This window comes from Hetaerina americana, unplaced genomic scaffold (genome assembly GCF_022747635.1).
Source record: "Hetaerina americana unplaced genomic scaffold, ioHetAmer1.1.p SCAF_33, whole genome shotgun sequence".
Lineage (NCBI taxonomy): Eukaryota > Metazoa > Arthropoda > Insecta > Odonata > Calopterygidae > Hetaerina > Hetaerina americana.
The window spans coordinates 143706-166535 of record NW_027286908.1 but is presented as its reverse complement, the minus strand read 5'-3'; the positions used below and the strand labels follow the sequence as shown (position 1 = coordinate 166535).

At 37.0% G+C, this 22830-nt stretch overlaps 1 protein-coding gene across 1 annotated transcript; it reads right to left on the bottom strand.

The window, feature by feature from the left end:
- Positions 1-231: 231 nt before the first annotated feature.
- On the bottom strand, positions 232-21274 carry MED17 (mediator complex subunit 17). The gene is made up of 10 exons (XM_071589133.1): positions 21000-21274; positions 20688-20876; positions 16662-16797; positions 14087-14267; positions 8668-8847; positions 7358-7563; positions 5643-5908; positions 4576-4885; positions 3519-3667; positions 232-2621 (listed from the first exon to the last, which is right to left on the bottom strand). Exons 1-10 carry the CDS (start codon positions 21086-21088, stop codon positions 2411-2413), a joined length of 1917 nt encoding a protein of 638 aa, XP_071445234.1. The 5' UTR covers positions 21089-21274; the 3' UTR covers positions 232-2410.
- Between the last annotated feature and the right edge of the window lie 1556 nt (positions 21275-22830).

Genomic DNA, 22830 nt, shown 5'->3' with positions numbered 1-22830 from the left:
GTCTTAGCAGAAATTACACATTCTGAGTGAGCAGATATTTAGTCCACTGAAGTAAAAAAACAATGTACCTTTCCACTAAATTATTTATTACTTGTACCAAATAAAAAAATTTGGCAAAAGATACATTAGTTTTTTTTACTTCAGTGATAATGGATTTCCACAAAGTTAAGCCCGAAAGTATTCAACAGATATTTAGTGATTAGACTTAGGTTAAAGAAAGTGGACAGTATCCTTGACAAAGACTCCATTTATTACATGTCTACACAAGGGAGGCATCAATTGGCACAGAAACACTCAATGAATCAGACTGGAAACCTGTGCACACACATAAATATTATTTTCCTAAAGACTTGCAGATCCTCTGCACTAACCTTCTTCAATTTCAAAATATCTCCCTTTGAGCAAGGAGCTATGCACACCTCACCAGTACATTTTTATATGTTGTTTCCAAAGTAATAACCCATTGCAGTGCAAGCTTCAGGAATTTGTAAGAAAAACTGACTGAAACAATGAGAGATAACAAAATACCTATTCTTTTAATGCGGTGTACATCCCCCTTGATACAGTTTTTATCACAAGAAAAACGGACAGGCAATGATAATAAGTGATAAAATAAGAACACTCACTCGTCTTCAGATGTCAAAATGATAGTCCATGATGCAGATGTCAACAGTTTTCATTACCAATAACCAACAAATTCATTTCATTGATACATGCCTGCATGAAATGAATAACTGGTTTAAATTTCTGATTGCCTATTTTAAGAGTTATAGGATGAAAATTTATCCATACCTAAAAATATGACTCAAACACAAATGCTATGAATAAATGTGACATGATACTGACGGGTCACTTCTTGAGCAGAGAATTAGACACACACGAGCAGACACAAAAATAAAATTCACCACATGCAACACATTTTTGACACCCATGCTGGTGAATATAGATCATGGAGGAGTGGGAGGAGCTATAATGGATTCATATATGTATAGTCAAGGAAAGAGAATTAGTAGGAGCAAAATGAGAACTCAGCCTGTGCAACAGTGAGTCTAACTGTATTTTTAGGTGGGCAATGCTAGTATCACTGGGAACTGAGGAACTTACTAAAAAGGAAAAATGCTTCATGCATTGAAGAAGTACTATCACATGATTCAAGAGAATTTATGACAAGCTATACAGGAACTCTCCCACTAACTGATTGATAATTGGATTAAGGTTTCATTGTCTTTCACTCAGGTTCCATTGTCTTTCATTCGGGAGATTTTAAGTTCCATAACAAAAATGGGACAGTGTCTAACTTTATACTATTTCAGTGAGCTTCAAACTGGCATCACACAATATTAAATAGCCTGGATACAACAGCTAGTGTCTACAGGGCTTCCCACCAATTTTATATTATCAAAACATTAAATCACTTCCAGACACATTTTGCCAAGGTGCTCACTCAATCACTCACCAATGCCATACTCTGAGATCTTATCAAGACCTTCGCATCTTGCAAAAAAACATTCCAAGGAAGTCCTGTTTTAAAATCAAGGCTTTGGAGTGATTACAGAGTCAGAGACTACCAGTCTACCAATGTGGAAATTCACTTTTCAAGTCCTATGTAAGAGAGAGCATACAAGAAATTTGGAGGATTTGGAAAGGGTAATTATTAGTTAATCATTAACATTCACTTGTCCTCACAGCAAACAAGAATACACAGCCGGTCATAATTCTGAGTTGTTCCATTTTCATGCATTTAAGATGAAAATACATATACCACTTCCAGAGTTGACCAATTAGTGGTAAGACTGTTCACTACTTAGATGAATGTACAACACCAGCAAACACATCCTAACTCCATAACTAACATGCCCTCACTCATGCAATCATACATACACACAATTACACACAAACATTACTAGATGATGTCCCACCTCATACCATTTCTAAGTCCACTCTCAAAATTTGCACTCGGATCCAATTAGAGGGGATCCGAAACATTCCTCCCAAGCAATAATAGCTCAAATAATTTGTGGATGAATTTCTTTGATATCCAAAAATAAATGAGGATTATATTTATGAGCTCAACAGAAATCAATGTAGATAATGAAACATGAATTGCAGCCAAAAATCTTGGAACATTTTTTTTATATAAAACAGTAACTTCATCTATGTCCATAGTTGAAAACTATGTCAGAGAACCCTTCTCACACTTTCAAACACCAACGCTTTGTATATAATCAAGTGACCATTTTGACTGATGGCATGCCACTATCTTGTGCTAAGGCACAAACACTGAATACGACAGGAAACAACCAGAACACACCAGCATTCGCATCACACTTATTAGTCTTTAAAAGTCTGATGTGTTGAACAGGACTTCATCCTGGTAATTGGAGAGGATGCTGGAACAATACATTAACTGCTAAGAGCTTGTCAGGCTGGCCATCAGAAGCTCCATCTTGTTGAGGAAGTTCTTTCCCTCCATTTTGTCCCACCGCACCTCCTTGAAGCTGCCCCCAAGGTTTTCCCACTTCCTCTCCTTGACCAGCTGGCCAGGGAAGAAATCCTTCCTGGGTGACTGAGCTATTGCCACCTGCACACCTGTCTGTGGTTCACACCGGACGGCGATGATCCTGAAAGATGGTGCCAAGGGGCAACCGGATGAAAAAAGACAAAGAAAAAACTAGTTGAGTGGAGCTTATAGGACCTTCCATCCTAAGCTTCTCCAGGGTCCCAAATATCATAGCAATACCACTTTGTGGTCCATCAGGGCTCCATTGATCTCCTCTAATGAGATTTTCACACTTTTATCAATCAATCCTGGATTAGCAAGTTCCTCAAAGAATGCCTTTGCTTACAAAGACAGCATATCTTAGGCCCTGCTATTTTAAGCTTTTAACAAACATCCTCAGTGATATTTCCTCATCTTCCCTGTACACCAGGTAGGAGGTTGCCTTAATATTTTAACATGGATTTGTAAATTACACCATAGCATAAAATAGGGGTGCATTCGCATTACATGACTGCTTAGCAAAAAGAAATTTCTGGAAAAAGTGACTTAAGAGAGAACAATCAAATCCCATTATAATATGACATTTCCAAGGATATATGCAATTACCAAGTCAATCATGAACTTATTTTCATAGCAAATAATTAAGAAAATACACATAAAGTATACACTAAATCCATTTAATCAAAATTTCATTTTTCTCACACTAAAAAAATGAAAAAGCCATGAGTATTTTATAACACAGGCTCTGATATGTCCTTCTAAAGAAAGAGGCTTTACGTGATCTCCACAGAAGTCTCTCTCCTTTGGTTTTAAAGAAAGTACTTAACTTGTAGTCTTATTTTCTGGAGGAACCTTAATTAAACTTTTTGGAATGCTTTGGTACTGTGGAATACTATTTAGAAACCAAATAGCATAGAGAACTTTCACTCAAGGCAGTGTGAGGAAAACAGAGTAATCAAGACATTGAATAAAGTGGTATATTCCCAAGAAGTGGCACATTGAGTTACAATTAACTGACCTGTCACCAGTGGGAGAGGCTAAAATACAACTGCTTGCATTCCCCAAAGGTTCCACAGCTCCAATGCCAAGGTGTGGACTGTTTGCCAGAAATTGCCAGCCCATACACTTGGCAAGGGCTTGCACTGCATTTATCTGGTGCTGGTATATCTACAACAAACAGCAAAGCATGCGCATTAAAATCATACTGTTATTACCTACAAAATTATATCCATTTATTAAAAATATTTAAAAAACTATTTATTTACAAAATAACCAGCAATGGAACTTGTGTCATCAGTTTTTTTTCATTAATTCACTTATCAAATTGAAATTACTTACATGGTTATGTGATAATGGATAGTAACAATAGATGATAACAATGGAGATTTACAGGAAAAAGCTATCATGATTTGTTGGCACAAATTATTTTAGTGCAGTCAACTCATCTGAATTCGGCACTCTGGTTGTTGGGACATGGTATCTCTGAGAGACATGTGAACGCAAAGAGCTAGAGAAATTTATTTTCATTTGCTATATTAAAAGTGATGTTTACAGTAGAACCCTGCTTTTTGATATTTATCAATTCCAAAGCAACAGTCGTACAGTTGAATTATCATAAAGTTAATCTAGAAGTAGTAATAGCGACTGGCATTTAAGGTTATTTGTGCCATTAGGGAAGGATGGGAAATGAGGAAGGTAGAGAGAAACCTGGCATCAGCATTAGCCTACTCTTATCGAAAGGCATCCAGGGGTTCACAGTCATCTGACAGACAGTATACTCACTTAAAGTGCTCTCCACAGAGCACATCAAGTAGGGATCGAGATACCACTGAAAAAAATCTGCTACCTTCAGGATTAAACCTGGGCCCTCTGGGTGAGAAGCCAGTACATTAGCCACTGCACCATCCTAATCCCCAGGTTGGAAATCAATTCACTTGCAATTAATACATGAACAATCTTCCACAGTGAACTTAGCCTCACTATAGCTGCAGCAACTCACTCCTTTCATAAAACCAGAACTGAAAAGAGTAATTTGAGAAGAAGAAATGGTTATGGTTGCCGGCATAAGTTCTTACCTGACAAAATATCAAATCCCTGAGCTCCTGTGGCTCATATGACATATGCATGACCCTTCCATCACGGCACACACACTTAAGGGACTTCTCACCGACGTGGACCACAAGAGATGTCCGGCATACTGTGTCATAGCCATGGGTCATGATGTTTATCTTGACACAGGACTGAGTGGGTGAGTTGAGGGCATTCCAGTGCGAGACAATGAGTGGGTCCTTCACTTCCTTGGCAATTGTGTCCAGAACGTATTCTGTCCGGAGTCTCATGAAGAAGTGCTGTGCCTGCTGAATGATCTGCTCCAGTAACGTCTGCCTGTGGGTAGATTCAATGTTGAATGCCAGCAATTTCTATGTCACTCATTACTACAATGAAGTCTATTCCCCATGCAACAATAAAGGCTACATCAATGAAATCTGTCTGAAAAGTTTTTTCCAATCCAATCCCAATGTTTTGTCAATATTTTCATAAATACAGTTACCAAATTAGGCTTTAGATTAATTAAAGGATAAATGGAAGATTTATGGGGAAGGTAGAATAATGCCATTTCATTATACACCCTGACTACTTTATCCAACAGAGAGGTGCTTTTCAGGTACAATTTAATTTTCCATTACCATAATTGCTTTGATATAGATTTTTGCTTTGTTTGTGGCATGTGAGAGAGGGGGGTTGAGGTTAAAACCTCACCGTCAAAGAAGTTAATGTGCACTTCAAAATCTGAAGACAGTGAGTTGCAATAAAGCATTAATCTCCTGGGTGTGAGAACAATGTCAGAAAAGGTGTGAGTCAGCCCTTTCGTTCTCAATAATTCTGGTTCCTACCATTGATACCTAATTCTCCAATCAAAAACACATAACTTAAGTGAAATTTTTAACTCCTAATCTACTCTGATTTGTGCAGACAAAATCATTATCTATGATTCTGATCAAATTTTTTAATGAAGCCATTGCTTACAAGGTTACCAACCCAACCCTGGCTGAACATGGTTGCCTTGTTAGGAGGGAAATGAGAATAGAGAAAATGGGGTTAGGGGAATAATTTTGAGAGGGCGAGCTAGCATGATACATACCCCTGAGTCATTTGCAGCAGGTCATACCGATCTGCAGCCATGGGCCCGGCAAGGCAACGTTTCTTGCTGGGGCCGATGGCCCCTGAGGCTGGGTGCGGGAAGGGGTGGTGAGTATTTCGGTGGTGCACTTCCCGGAGTAGCTGGTGGAGGGAATGCTCGAGGACGTGGTCATGGTCCGACTTCTGGGGAGGAGGGACAGGTGGGGGCTTCTTGTCCGAGCCAGTGCTGTGGCACAGGCCAATGATCAGCTGGATGCCTGGCAGGACCTTCAGAAGGGGACACAAACACATTTCTCTCTCTTTTTCCACATACACAAGTGATACAATATACATGCAATTTAAACTAAATTTAATCACACCAAGGATCCAAATACATATGTAATCCCACACAGGGATTAAAGGGACAAATTGTTCTACTTTTGTCCTTGTTCATATATATTGCAGCATAGGTATTCATTTTTAAGCAATACATGGGTGGCTGGATGTTTTTCATTGTGAAACTGAATTTATTCAATACCTATAAATAAGTACACATTTTCAGGATAAATATTACATATTAAATAAATGACTATCCATCGGCTGGACAAAAAACAAATATTTATTTTCCATTTTGGCTTGAGAGTAATAAAAGACCATTTCCTGATATTTAAGGTCTCACTACTAACGTGACTTAAAATTTTCCACAGTAAAATCTGACATGGTATCTTCATTGGAACTGATTTTGAAAGTGTTTTAAGGTGAAAGTAAAATTTTGAAATAATCAATAGCTTTGCAATTCTTCATTGACTGTGTTGCTTCAATATTCTCAGCAAGATTGGTTATAATACTGCATGACAAAATTTAAAATTAAGGTAATCAGCTCCTTTTTCACCCTTAAAATTTTTCTATTATCTCCTCAGACCCTATGATGAAATTATACCTCTTCATTAAGTAAGAGCAGTAAAAACCATTGTAGACACACTATAGTCTATTTCCACTAGTATTTAAATGCAAAATTTTTCCCCACCACTCTTCAGCTAAAATGACTTCAGCACGGCTTACTCAAGGAGAGTATGAATAAGTATGAAGAACTACACAGTTTGAACACCCATTGTGCAATATTCCAAACCGGAGTACTTAGCTTGGGTGAAAACGTGTAATGTTGCATTCTTTAATGGCAATAAACTTCCATGGATCCTTCTAAGGAGGCTCAATGAACTCTGACAGTCTTGAATGGCTCTTCCATTCTTGGAAAGGAATACCTGTGTACTTAGATGGACCCTTAGCAATGGATTTGGATTCATCTTGTCAATTCTGCAGCCACTACCCACCCTCCAAGCTTCAACAGTATAGTGACATTGAATTCTTTTTATCTCCCAAACCCACTTCTTGATAAAAAAATTGGGGAGTGAATGCTTGTACCCTGAGAGTAAGGCGTGCAACCCCGAGTAAGTTGTGTGCAAGGCATGCAACCCATTTATTGATCTCATGTGTGGGATTTCATTCCCTGTAAGTAACTATTCAATCATTATTTTCCTCCCTTAATTGTAATCGATGTTTGATGTTACTGTGTTACGATGTTGGTGTGAGTTTTATGTTGACCTACTAAAGTAGTTAAGGCTCAAGAGCTTTAATAATTTATTAACTAAAAGGTAGGAGCCCCCCTTCAACTCATCCATCTCTCATGCACACACATGGATCCTTTCTATGAGTGGGATGGTGCTCTTGTGAACTCACCGTAGCCATGATTTGATTGCCCACCACCATGTGAGGGATGGGAGCCTGTAACTGCACCGCCTCCTTTGCCAACTGGTTAAACAACTCCTTGCAGAACAGCACATTCTGGGCAGCCTCCAATTTCTGTTGCCAATGAACATCAGGGTTCGTGCTTGTGGTTCCTGAGCCTAGCAGGTTTATTGTTGAGCTACACAGATCCTCCTGATCTGGATAATGTAAAAGATATCACAAGGGGAGACAATAAACACTGATTAGCAACATATGCTTTCTTTGAGCAGAGAGAAATGATGAGTCAATACACAACAAAGCTTACTTTAGACCTTCATTCTAAACAAATTTCAACTTCTTTTCTGTGTCTAAAGTCATGCAAAAATGTCAACTGAAAAGCTACTGATATCCAGTTAACTCTTCCTGAGTTTTCATAAATGCATGAATGTTGATATGCATGGAATTTAGAAAAACATGAGGCTCGATTATTTTCCACACTTAGAACAGCTTTTGTATTACTGATCTATAAGTAAAGATAAATTGACATATATTGCGAATTATATTGAATTAAGTCATTTAAGTACAAATTGAGTAGCTTCAGGTGTAATGTGATGGAAGTTGAACATAATGAATAACTGATCGAAGCACTTTTCTACTTGATATCAAGTGGGAAAGTGCTTTGATCAGTTATTCGTCATTTAAATGATTGAGATTCAACATAAATATCCTTCGAATTCTCTCATTTCTGTTTGGATAGTAAATGACACAATTATGACTAATGCAACCAATTACTTGAAATGTCATACTTTTTAAAATCAAATTTTTAGACCCTAAGAGGTTACTCTCCTAGAAACTGTTCTTGAGAATTAAACATGTGGAATGCGGCAAAACAGTGCTCTGAATCTTTTGCCCCAGGTGGTAGGCAAGAAGCAGCAAGCTAGAGGGTGGAACTTTTCATAGCTAGCAGAAAAATTATGGTAGAAATGCAGTAAAATTTCATGATTCCCATTGACTGCAACATGTTCATTTTTAAGAAAATGTGACCCCTTTTCATGAATGCCATTCATCAATGAATTTTAAGATGAAAATAAACCCAGGCATAAGGATTACTAACGATTACTTACTTCTAATGTAATTAATGATTAACATATTTTATGGTAATACCTGGTGATACACTCTGCTTATGGCCACATATTGTCTTAAAGGGTAATTTGTCTCCACAGAGGATATTCATTGAAAACACCATATTCACTTTTGTAGGCCAAAGGGTTCAAAAAGGAAGACACATGGGAAAAGCATGAGGCAAAAAATTCACTGATTACCTTTCTGGCACAGGACTTCAATGTATGCCACTCCCTGCAGCTCGCTGGGCACAGTCACCCTGAGTGCAGAGCCTGGCTTAGGGGGCGTGGCAGTTGTGGGTGAGGGAGGGGGGCTGGTTGGGCTCTCCTCCTCTGCCTTGGTCACCTCAAACATCCCTGTCTGGGCATACTTGGACCCAGCTGATAAAAGCAAGGAGAAAACAGTCACAAATGGAATACAGGTGTCCACCAATGCATGCTAGAGTGATCAAGAAGGGCTTGCACAAACAGGCAAAAAGTTATGATCAATTATTTGACAAATGATAAAACTTGTAATTTTAAGTTTACCCCACCATAGCATATTACCTCAAACTCTTTAGCTATGAAGCTATAGCACATTCCGGTTAGTTTAACATCCTTCATCACTTGAGCAATGGAACTTGACTGCCTGAATCCATCAATAGGGGCAAATATTTGTCTTCATCATTGGTCTATAGTAATTCTAGTTAAGGAAGTTTCATTTTTCAGAAAAATATTCTGCTCCTCTTGATGTCAGTTCGCTGACATTACCACAGCAGTGAGGGAGCTACAATATGTTTTGGATACTTTTGCTGTTTATGTGCTCTTCAGTTCTCAAGCTGATGAAACTTTTACTAATGGCTTGCATAAACTTAACTTCTTGGGTAAATGATTTGCAAATCGTACAAAAATCCTGAGCTTCCTTCCCGAGGGCAGACATCTACATCCTTCTTTTTGGCAAGAAACATTACAGTTTTCTCATAATATCTTACATCTGTTAGTGGCAGGAGTTGTTTTGAGGATTAAGACTCTGTAACTAAACAAAGTACTGCTGCCTCTTAAGAGAAAATTCCATTCATGATATCAGCTATCGCAGTAATCATTTATTGACAGATAAAACATGATATCTCATCCCTTTAAGCCACAAATGCAAGTCACTTTCTTGAAGGATTTTTAAGCATGTTAGAATTTTGCAGAATGACTTGTCTTTCCATTAATTTCTTCATTGTGGTCGCACAGCTATAGTTGGAACTTGACAAAAAAATTTCCTCAGAGCGGGCCACCAGAGAGCTCAGAGCCTATCTGTGGCTACTTCTATCATTAACCACCTGAAGTTGACATACTTTAAAAATAAATAGGTAAGAATTTCAAGATGAGCCTACACTTTGAAGCGATCCTCCCACCTTTTATGCCACCATCAATGAATTACAAACTGTAAACACACACGGTTTAATGCCTATTCCAAACTTCTCAAGCCTTTTCTAGAAGACATGTCGGTGACAGGGAGATTATCAACTTCTAAGTTAATCTAACCAATGCCTTGATTAGCAGTATGTCATTATTCATCAATTTATGTACAGATTTACACATATTTGGACCATCACATGAAAACATGTTAGTTCAAAGAACTACTTGATCCCTATCCTGGTTGAAAACCTGAGAAGATTTCATTAATACCCCATGCAAGAAAGCACCAGAAATAGAAATCCATTATTCTGGATCCATTTGTCCAATTTGTTCAGTGTTGACTGGATTAATCTCGTGGTGGCACTGGCAACTTTGGATCACCGGCCAAAGATCTCAAGAGCTTCAATAATAAGCCCATCACCAGAGCTAGATACAATCTACCATGCATTTCATGGAAATGGCAAAGGGCACTATCATCAGTACAGAGTCCTGGGGCACACCATTTTCCTGGGTGTAACATTGGGATAGGTGATTCCAGACTTTCACTTTTTAGCTCATAATTCTGAAAAATAACAATGAAAATGGGCTAAATTCCCTCAAACCCCATCCGTAAAACTTCTTTAAAATTTTGTGCTGCAAGACACCGCTGTAGGTTTTTTCAAGATCAAAATAGACACGAAATGTTGCCACAGAGGAATGGCTTCCTTGATGAAATCGCCTGTTTGCACTAGATGCCCAAAGGTCAATCTACTAAGCTGAATACTGCACAAATTTGAAATGAAGGTGGCAACCCCTTAAGTACTAAATGAGATGAAATTCACCATTCTTACCATTACTTGACATAGGAAATTGACCAAGGATATGGGTCTGCAATCAATATTTGAATCATCCCTGTTGCTGCCATGCTTTGGGATCATAACAATAGCATATTCCCACCAGGATAATGGGAATTTTCTCTCAGTTCACAAATGGTTGAGAGTGTAGAAGACCTCTTGATCAGTTGTCTCCAGAATATTCTTGAGGAAGGAATTGTGACTTCTGCCCATTCTTAGGGAGTCACCCAAGGAATCTGCTATGGTGGGTATCAACTCTTACATTGAAAATGGTTGATTTTAGGGAGCATATACACTTAACTCATGGAAGGGGAAGTGGCCATTCTCACTCCACTGTTTTAACACTAAGAACATGGAGTAACAATTTAAGTTACTACTGAACTTATTGGGTGACTGGCAGAAGACCTCTCCTATTTCCATGGATGAATTCCAGCCATCAGCCTTCAGACATGAGTTGCTGAATGCATCCTGACATGCTTCTAACCTTATTCCAAAGCTGGGTGATTGGTGTCCTGTTATTGATGCTGGACATGAATGCCCTCTTAGCCTCCCTGACAGCTTGCTGAGCTTTTGCTGGCAAAGGTCAAAAGGAGGCCAGATTTGTTGCAGTGGGATATTAAAAATTAGCAATGCCTTTTTGTGAAGTCTGGTGCCAAAGACACACTCATTACTTCACCAAGGGACCACTGGCCTGTTGACGGTACCATTTGATGTTGATGTAATTTGTTGCCTCCACCATAAGTCTCAACATCATGAATGCCACCATGAGTGTATTCAAGGTTTACAAGAAAACTTCTACTTGAACCTGGGCCGAGCAGCTTCCTGGATTTTCCAATACCCCAGTTGAGTAAAATTTGAATTGACACCAGGTGCGGTGTTAATTAAAATAGGAAGGTGATCACTTCCACACAGATCATCCAAAGTTGAAATTACCAGTTTTATGATAAGACTTTCTAGCAGAAAGAGGTCACTTGAATATTTTTCAGCAAAACTATGGAATTGAGTCTTCCTTAGATTATTTAATAAGAAAAGGATAAGATCAAAAATAACATTTGATAAAATTCACTCCCAACTAGTGCTCTGCACTCCAAAGGGAGCCATGAGCATTTAAATCATCTAAGAAAAGAAAGGGTTTTTGCAACTGATGGTATGTGTTTCCAGGTTGCAAAGAGTCACTAGCCTGCGCTCAGGAAAACAAATATTGCGTAACATTTACCTCTCTGGTACATACACCACTCCTTGTAACAGTATGATTAGTTGCACTTGTAGGTGTAGAGGGCCACCTTAACAGCTGTGGGCTCTTTACCCACCAGTATCACCCAGGTTAATACCAAGTGCCCTTGTCCACAGCCTTAAAACATGTCTTGCAAAGAAGATACACGGAGTTTATCAACATCTTCAATGAAAATGGCCATCTCCTTCTTATACTGATAAAGTCATTACAGTTCTACTGTAACACAAAAACCATTAAAGAATACTACAAAAATAGAAAGTAACCTCAAGCTGTCTTAATCTTCTCATTGGGAAGGATTACTGCTCGATTTGGTGCTTTTTCTCCTTTTGTTTAGAAACGAGGATTTCTGCCTCTGAGAGATTGTTGTCCTCAATTGTCTTCGGTCAAAAATGCTAAGAGACACCAAGAGGGACTGGAGGAAGATGCATTTTTATGCCTGATTTGCATAAAAACACATCTTCAGCACCTATGACTGTCCTACACAAACCCCCACCACTTTGGCTCTTGTCACAGAATGTAAACCTCTTGGAAGCAATTTGACTGGGAGTGGCTAGCTCCCAGCCATCTGTAGACAGTTAATTTAGGGCCAAAAAGAGGGTCTATTCCTTACCAGGTATCTGAATCCCAGCTGGGAGTCACAGAACTCACTCATTATGACTCTTTTTTCACCCTTATGGGTTCCCATGCATGACAAACACACCACGAGTCTCAGCTCAACTAGTACATCAGCATAGAGACAATTGCCCCCTAAGATTGTCCAGATTCATCCCTTGCTTTACCAATGGCTTGTTTTCAGGGTTGCTTCCCCACCATCTCAGTTGTCTCAAGCAGCGATACTGTACAGGAACTCCTCATTCCCCTATCCATATAGGCTAGTGTATAAATTATCATGAATTTTGAGAATAAAGAGTTGAATTCTGCAAATCTGCTTCCCCTTTATTCACTTTAAGATAATTCATCAAATGGCTACTGCTCTCTCATTAAAAAAAATTATGAGGCAATTGGGTTTTTGTTTAATGCCATCCTTGAACAGCTCAAAATTCCATTCTAAAAATACTTCATTCCAGAGAAAAAGCAATAGGTTTACCATGCGACTGCCATATAAACGTAATTTTTGAGCTTTTTCTTTGAATGCAAGCATTTTTAAACATTTTTTTCCAGAGAATTTCTGATAGAAATTATTGGAAAATATAAAGTGTCCTTTCATTTAATAAAATGGACAGTGTTTCATTTTCATAGCATGTATAAACTTTTGTTATTTTTGATGCTGAAGTAAATTATTCAAAAATTTTGTGTATTGAACCAGGGTGAAAGAGATTTGATAACTGAAATAGCAAAATTGGTTGTATATTAATTCAAACCAGTGATGTCAGTATTGGATGAAGAATTGGGATGGATTATAATAAGCAGGGAAGTAGACAGTTTAGCTCTTTTATCTAACCTACAATGGAGAAAATGCCACGAATGGCATGGCATGGAGAATTATCAAATCATTTAGCTTTTTGGATTAACTCTCTTTAATAAGCCAGTCAGCCTTTTCATTAATAAAGAAAACTGAATCATTCAGATAAAAATGAATAGGGTATGGCAGAATTGAACCATTTAGTAACTATGCATAGAGCGAAAAACCATTGAACCAGGGTTTGATTGGGATAATCATCAACAGTGCTAATACCAAAAATGCCATGCTACCATACCTTGACCAATAAAGTTCCCTCTTGATGACTCAAATTGCTGAAATGCAACTTGATTCCACTTTCCAAGACCATGGCACTGAAAATATATCCTAAGTGGTACAGACAATAGGGAAGAACCACCAAGATTGTCAAATTAACCAGTCAGGGGTGAAATACAATCTGGGAGCCCTATGCACAGAAGATGAGAAGCTCCAGTGTATCATTCTAGTTCACTTTTCCTTAGTTATGTTTTTATGTTTTTTAATTCATTTTTTTATTTACTAATTAAGTTATGTACTTATAATTATTACATAGAATTTCAAAGGCAGAACTGCCTTCTTTCTTGATATTTTAGGATCCCTGAGATCTCGGGCCCCTAAACATGTGCCTCACCTTCCCAGTGTATAATCAGGCATGGCAAAATATAGTCTGGATGTTTACATCATTTTTCATAGCATGATATGTCATTCATCAGAACACTTATAACTTACCTGTTCTATAACTCAAATCCCCAATTATGGAATTAGAAACTTTCTTCAGTCGCCAGTTCTGTCTCAACCTTAGCAACTCAATATGGAAATCTGGGGTATTGCGATTCCTGGCCATTTCATTATGGCATGTTCGCAGCCTTTCTGCACCATTCAGGAGGACAGACGCAGCTCCAGCTAGGGCCTTGGAATTAAATGAGAAGGAGACAATTAAAATCATTTTAGCCTATCGAGAAAATATTTCTTCTGTGGTTATTCACTATATTTTATTCTCATAGAGGTTTAATTAAATGGCTTCCCCTCGACAAATATTAAGTTCACTCTTCAAAGTATAATCCTTGATATACAAATCCTAATCCACGATATGGATTCTTAAAAGGATATTGGGTTTCAAAAGAATAACTGACTGACCAGGCAGCTCATCGAACTTATAGTAATAATTATATCCAAAATATTGATATATTACTTCTAGCCTACAATTGTAGAGCCTTCATGACTAAAATGTTTAAATGAAAAAGTAATTCTTAGAAAATAAAGAGAGCAGCATATATATGAAAAAAATGCTACTTTAAGGATCAAAATGATTCGAATTGTAACCTTCTTAAGTACATATTACCCAGCTTGCTTTCATCACAGATCAAAAAATGTCCTGATAATGAAAGCTTCCAATATATACTAAATGCTGAGCATAAAATTATAATCAAAATTATAAACATACTATAATGCATCTAAGGAAGAGAACACTACTCAGAAGCAGGAAGTGAAATCAAGTGCAGTAAATGCGCAAGTATGCCCAATATGAATGCCATGGGGAAATATGTAAACAAAATAGCATTCTGAGCCATTTTGCTATGGCATGTACGATCAAAAGTGAGAGGCAGGCAAATGCTTATGACACAGATATGTTGCCATTAACTTGTGACTCCCTCAAGCTGCATGCAGACTCCATAGAGCCAAGTGGCAACAACAATGAATGGCTTTGAAATATGGAAGTTGAGGGAAAGAAGGTGAAGATGAAATTGGATACAAGGGCATAAATAAATGTAATCTCACCCAAATTTGTTTAACATTTGGATGAAAATATTACAATAAAACCTACTAGTGTACAAATTGAGGCATACAGTGGCAGAAGAATGAAGACAAATGGTATTGCCACTTGGTATACTTCATCCAAAGACAGAATGATGCCATCTAAGTTTATTTCGATTGATTGTAATTCACAACCCCTATTGGGATTGCCTAGTTGTGTTTCTTTAGATATAGTTAACAGAGTATTTGCTGTGGAAGGGAGATATGCCAAAAATAATTTTAATGAATAGACATAACGGTATTTTTAATAAATTGGGTTGTTTCCTCAAAAATCTACCATTTTAGCTGAAGAAAATGATGTACCTGTGGTAAGAATAAAGTTCCTTCAGCACTGAAGGATCAGTTGAAACTAGAACTTGACAGATTACAGAAAAATAAAATTGAAAATACCAGCTTTTAGGGAGTGTGTTCAATTGGTAATCACAGAAAAATCACAGAGAGATTAAGGATATGTCTTGATACTATAGCTCTCATTGACGTAAATGTTTGCCAATATCACACAGTCCCTACGGCAAATGAAATTTCAGAAAAACCGCCTGCAAATATTTTCACTACATTTGACATAAAAGAGGGTTTTCATCAAGTTAAGTTAGATAATAGATGACCCATAAAATGCACATTCTCAACTCCATTTCAATGTTATAAATATCTATGAATGCCCTGCGGCATTGTCAATGCTCCGGAATTATTTCCGGAAATAGTCAAGGAAAATTTTGGGGACTGTAATTTATTTTGACAACCTCTCATCCATGAGGAAGACAAAAACAGAATATGAAAATGTGGTCAGGAGTTGCTGAAAGGGCTAGAGCTTCAAACATTAGATTTAACTCTGCAAAGTCACAGTACTACATAACTAAACTTTTTGCAGTTTGAGGGCCATGCCTCCACAAATCAGAGTTTGAAAACTAACCCGAGTAAAATCTCTGTCAAATTTAGAATACTTGATAAACCAAGAGATTTACAGAGCACTCTGGGAATGTTTAACTTAGTAAAAAATTCATTCCAAACATGGCTACAATAAAACCCCCTTTACATGGACTACTAAAGACTGACATAATTAGGAAATGGCAACCATGCCACCCAAGGGTCTATTAACAAACAAATTAAAAAATAGTGCAGCATCCGCTCCAGTCCGGGTAATTTTTGACCCTGGTAAAAACGTAACAATTAAATGCAATGAATCACAATCAGGGCTGGGATGCCGTCTGCTGCAGAAGGGACAATTAGGACAGGGAATGCAACCAGTAGTATTCATCTCAATGCTGGCAACACATTTTTCCACAGTTGATTTCCATAACTTTATATGGACGTACAGTTGACATTCAGACAGATCACAAACCTTTACAGCAGTCCAATGTGGGAGTATAAATCTTTGACAGGGAATGAGGAGGATATTTTACTATAGTTCACCCAACTACTACTAATGGAACTAAATGATTCCTGTCTTTCCAAGGAAAATATGGGAGGGATTCCAAGCACACACACCCACCTTCTTTCGTGCAAAGACCTGCACCATTTGCTTCACTTCCTGTGGCTCCTGAGGCACTGGATCAAGCACCAAGTACCTCTTCTCCTTTGCTATAGCAAGAACATCTGCAAAAACGCATACCTCGGTCAAAGCATTCCTGGAAAGAAGCATGACAATGACCAGGATCATCATCTTGTTTTTGGATGCACATCACCAGAGTGAACAAAATGGTTTGATTGGAATGCCATGAAACAGAAATTAGTTTTACAATGAATAATCCATGGATATAGCAGTATACTTTACCAGCAATATTCTGTGGAAAGGTTATACATTCATTTGGGTTCTCAATGGTTTTATTTCCACAAAAATTTCAGTCCTTAATTGAATCTGAATGAAGCGGCTAACATGCTAATAACACTGAAATTTTATGGGCTTTATTAAAAGGAACCAGATGTTATGACAAAATACTGTACATACAATATTTCAGGTATTTGTATGTAGCTATGCATGTTGCATTACAGTCCACAAGTTAAAGCCAGTAATGTGCATTAGTGGATGACTCTGTTAAAAAATTCTGTCGTGGAATCACAGTTTCTTAGAATATGCTAATAACAAATCTCCCCAACTACAAGTTCTCTTAATTAAATATGTCCCACTTAATAAAACCAATATTTAACATTTTAAGTAAAAATTAAGAAAAGCTTCTGGATCTCCTAATTTACTTCTTGAGTGGCCTTTGCTATTAAGATCACTGTTTTAGCTCTTTTTCTTCATGTCTATGAATCATATGTATGAGTAGTATTCCTTGCATGTTACTTTTTACTTCATTTTGATGTTCCTTTTGCTTTTTCAGGTACTCATCTTCCTGGATTCTTGTTTGTTTTGAAAGAACATTTGCTTATCTACCAAAAGTCTGGAAAAACAACCTGCTCAGCTTAAGTTTTATTGAGAAGATTTTAAACAATCAGAGCCTAATTGACTGATAAACTATGATTACTGCTAGCATTACTGCATGATTTAAATTTAAATTATGGGGCAAGAGGTGAGATAAGCAACACCAGATCATTAGATTCATTTTCAACGCCAACTTTTGCACTTACTAATGTTTCCTTTAAATGTACACCCATTTGGTTTGTTTTGAGATTACTCAATTGTCGGGATAAAGATTTTTATTATCTAGGCATTTCACACACCCCTAGGTTTAGTGATTAACAGGAAGGGTATGAACTCCCAAGGCTGGAAATTAACTCTCATCCACATATGTGTACTATCGCCTCTATCTCTTTAGTTGTCCAGTGACTTTTTTCAATCAAACTAATATTAAAACAAATAAAAACTTTTTTTTAGATGCAAAAAATTATAACTATTAGCATTCACAATCAAAACATAAATATTCATTCATCACCTACAGGAAAATTGCTGGTGTATAATTGTCGACCGCAGCTTATTAAATTTACCAGAACAATAATAATCACCCAAACGAATCACTAACATTTACCTATTTTGAATTATCATAGGGTGACATGCATGCAAGAGGGCAAGACACTAAATGTTATTTAACAGTTAAGAAACAAAAATGATCAAGTAAGTAGATTTGGTGAATAAAAGGTTAGATCGGTCAGTTTTTTCCATGAGAGATGAATACAAGAGATAAGATGTCTAAATGCCAATGTGGCAGGGATATTGCCATTTTTCTCAAAGGTATTTTGGGAGGAGTGACCACCACTGAGGGAGTAATGAGATAGATATATATATATATATATATATATATATATATATATATATATTTTAATGCCACATATCTTTTCATGCTAGTAAAAGGAACACAAAATGCAACAGAATTTAATTTGGAATAGTACTAAGATCTTAGGTTTACATTTTTTGCTATCATCATCTCTCACCAGTGAGCATCATCTAACATCCAATATCACAACTTTCATGACTGATCTGTCATTGTAGAGGTTCAGGACTGGATATATTTGTTTTTTTCACTTAAAGGTTGGATTGAAATATTTTAAAAACACTCTTGCTCTCCTTTTGGTGGACGATTTCTAGGAATGGATTGAATGCATGAGAGAATATGATTAAAAGTTGGAGGAAAAACTTAAATATAGGATTTGGGATGATTAGCAACATTCAAATTTTTAATATGACTTCATTAAAAAAAATACAGCATCTTGTATGACAAATATTAAAGTGCAATTTTGCTCTTTAAAGCTTACATCAAAATATTTAGTGCGTTTTACCAGAGTATAGGGCGAAGCTTGAAAACTTCCCTGAACTATAACAACGTCATGTGGGCTAACTCCTAGTATTTCTGTTATGCATTTTCCTGCTGCTGCAATTTTTCAATTAATTCTACAAAGTGCACTTCTGTCAGTCAGTGGAATGGCTTCATATGTAACATCCAGGTGCTACATTTTTTAAATAAGGGAATAAAATTGTTTTAGGTAGAAGTGCAATACAACTACAGAGTACACAAAACTATTTGAAAGAATAGACAGAGATAATTGATATGTGTTTTAAAAGCGGCGGCGAAGAAAATTTGATAAACATAAAAGTTTCAGGCTTAACTTGTGGAATTCCTTCATGAAAAAGAAACTTTGCACTTACACAAAAAGTTTTAATACTTCACACGACCATGGTTTTGATGCTCTGCATCATCATCGACACATCTAAATGATGATGCACAGCATCAAAACCATGGTCGTGTGAAGTATTAAATGTTTACGTGAAAGTGCAAAGTTTCTTCTTCTACCCTCATGAAGATTAATTGAGATGGAAAATGAGGTGGCAGAATGGTGCTTGAGGTCTTGAGCTGGCAGGCATAGAGAAATGCCAGACAAGGATGGTAATGAAGAGAAAAACGTTTTGGTTCGTACTACAAAAGGGATTCTTACAGAGAAAGGTTAAAATTAAGGAAGATAACAAAGACAGTAAGAGCAAGAAAGTTTGGAATGTTAATTAATTTCCAGATTAGAAGAAACTAAAAATATCTAAAGGAAGATGCTCATAACAGAGGAGAATAGAGAACTTTCAGCTGGTATCTCTCACATGAGCGACTTTCAGAAGTTTTAACAGTGTGCATCAACATGAATAAATATACATATGGTCCTAATTGCAAGGCAATGGGAACTTAAAATTGCAGTCTGACAGATAGGCAATCTGAAGTATAATCGAAAAGATTAAAGCAAAATATTGAGAACCAAAACCAGAAAATATTAAAACTGAGATGGAATACATGGAACTTTGCGTACAGGCAAACTAACACTAATTCTTCAACATAGAAGCAGTTTCCAAAATTTGCTCAGGAGACATATTGAGACAGAGAGTATTGGTGAAGTATTTATAAAGAAAAATTTGGGATCTCCTTCAATTAAATCACAACAGCTATAAATTTCAACTGACTTAGAGTATTACGTGTACTTTTATTGAATTTCTTGCATAGAAATTTTTTGGCTCTATCAACTACACTCACTTTTGTACTATCATCACAATATTAGGAACAAATGATCATCATAAATGTTAGAGTTATTATTTTTCACTGTAAAAACATACACTGGGGTGTGAGGTAGCTGGATACACTTTGCTATCTGGTTATACCCCAGGGAAAAATCACCGTGGACAAATTCTTGTTATATGCTATGAATACAAAACAGGTAATTTCTTGAAAGATACAATGTTACCCAAATAATATAAATTGCAATATGATTTTGCGACATTCAATGAGTTAAAATGATTATTCGACCAAGTTTTTCATCTACAACGGTATTCCATTAAGGGCAAAACATTAGTAGTAATCCTCCATTATCCCCACCAGCCTCATTTCATGAAGAGAACTACCTCAAAGCGCAGTCAAGTGAATCAACTGCAGTCACAAATACTGAGCTAATTTGTACAAACAAGACAGTAAAAACATTCGAGTTAGGAAGGTAATGTTTTAAATTCTTCTTGTGTTAAAAAACTTCAAAATCTGTTACCTGAATTCTGATTATGACATTTATGTTTAGGGAAACAAAAACCAAGGATTATTTACGCAAGACTCACCTTAACTTGTTTCGAACTGAATCCCACGGCCAAAGTGATGACTGGAAAGTAACTACATCTTTTGTTGCAGATTCATCATCACTTTTATCGGACTGGTCGGCAATCTCTTTCTTAATGTCTTCCGTCAGAGCTTTGCTGAAATCTATCTTCTGAGCCAACTTCGACAAATTTTCAGACATAGACAAAGGCCTGGAGAATAAAAATTTATCATTCAAGAAACTTATTTCGTAGCGAGTTAACAAGGTTTGAAATAAAAAAGAATAAACATTTAGCAACGTAAAAAATACAAAGCAAGGCACAGTGACTACTTACGATTGGTATATTTCTTGCCCATCATAAGTTATTTCTTGAATTTGGTTTTCTATGGGAGCTTCTACAGCTATGTTTACTGAGTAGGCCATTTCGGTTCTAGTGAGTTCTCTCGACGGCTTCAATCAATTATGTAGAATTTCAGAACAAACCAAATGTATCACTGAATCGAAAGTAATCTATAAAACAGTAACACACTCTTCATATCTGCGGTTGAAATATCTATGCTCCGCGGAAAACACCGACTGGCATAATGGAAACAAACCACAACCAATGAAACCCGGACGTTTACAAAACGAACACACAAACCAACACACACCCACTAGTACACAGAAAAAGAGAAGAGGCGCTGTCCGTTACTCTGGACGGCGCGAACTTCATTAATGAAATTCTTCTATGGAGTAAACTGTTTATTGTTTGTAAAGTCTAGTTTCAAATAGGATGCGTTTTATGAATTGCTATAACTATTAGTAATTAAAGTGGGTTCTATCGATGCATTTGAGTAAATTTATAAACAGGTATATAGAGGTACGTAGAATATATATACGATGATTTTTAATGGGGTTACTTGATTTTAAGTCTATTTGGTTAAGTAATTGCCTTGGTCATCACAATAACGGAAGGTATGGAATTTTTATGCACCATTTTTCACCATTTTCAAAGTATGCTAGTAGTACTGCCACAGAAAAAGCATTTAAATAGAGAAAGCGGTTTGAAAACTATTTCTATAACATATATATTTATAGGAGTATGTTTTTTCAATGGTGAGAGCACTTTCCTGCTGACCATAAACCCCATAGGGGATTCCTCTAAGCATCTTCGGATTCACCGAAGCTGAGTGGTTTTTCAGGTACCAGATCTTACTGAGCAACTGCAGGCAGTGCAGGGAAAGGAACTGGTCATCTTATCCTAAATGAGTGAGCTTCAGACTGTATAGGGCATAGTATGACGTGACTTTTCTCACCTATCAAACGAGCCTTTGGGTCCTCAATAGCCGCCAATAGTGTTGTTTGTTATAGGATACTATCTATTTATACATAAATATGTGCTTAGACATGAATGAGCCAATGTATAAGGGTTATTTTTTAATTTAGGCCCATTTGGTCATAAAAAAGTATATTTGCCAGAATAAGTATTCATTGATAGTTTCAGCTACCTTAAAACCTACTTCATCTTTTTACATAATTGCTGTTCACTTCTAAGCACCTTTCATAATGTTGTGCCATCTTTTTCAATCCCTCAGCATAGAAGTGTGCCCCCGTGAATTGAAACAGTTGAAAATATAGGTCTTGAATCCCTTGTGATCTTTAAACCATTGTCTACCAAGCCACTGTTTCAAGTCCAAGAAGAGGTCATAGCTGCTGGCTGCAAGGTCAAGACTGTAGGGTGGGTGATCAAAAGGTAAGCAATGCTCATCTAATAAACATACATTTTATCGGTTGGTGAGTATTTTAATGCCCAACTTGTACAGAATTTGTGATAACAGAGGTTTCCATGACAATGGTGTAAATAGTGGTTTATCCAACAAGAAGAAATTGATCAGCCAGAGCACTGATTGTCAATCTTTGATCAAATCACAGTTCTTGGTTCATTTGTTGAACAATTTCCTCGGTCTGGGTATTTGGCCTCTTACTCCACTCTTCATCGAACACATTTGTTCAGCCATATTTGGAGTTTTGACATCATTATCTAGCCTTTTCTTCAGTCATTACTGTAGGTCAATAAACTAAGCACAGCTCCAAAAGAATTTGGGTAGAGGATAGTCCTTTTGAACAGAAAAATGTAATAACAGCATGCATTTTACAACTGGTAGGAGCAAGGATTTTCATGAAAA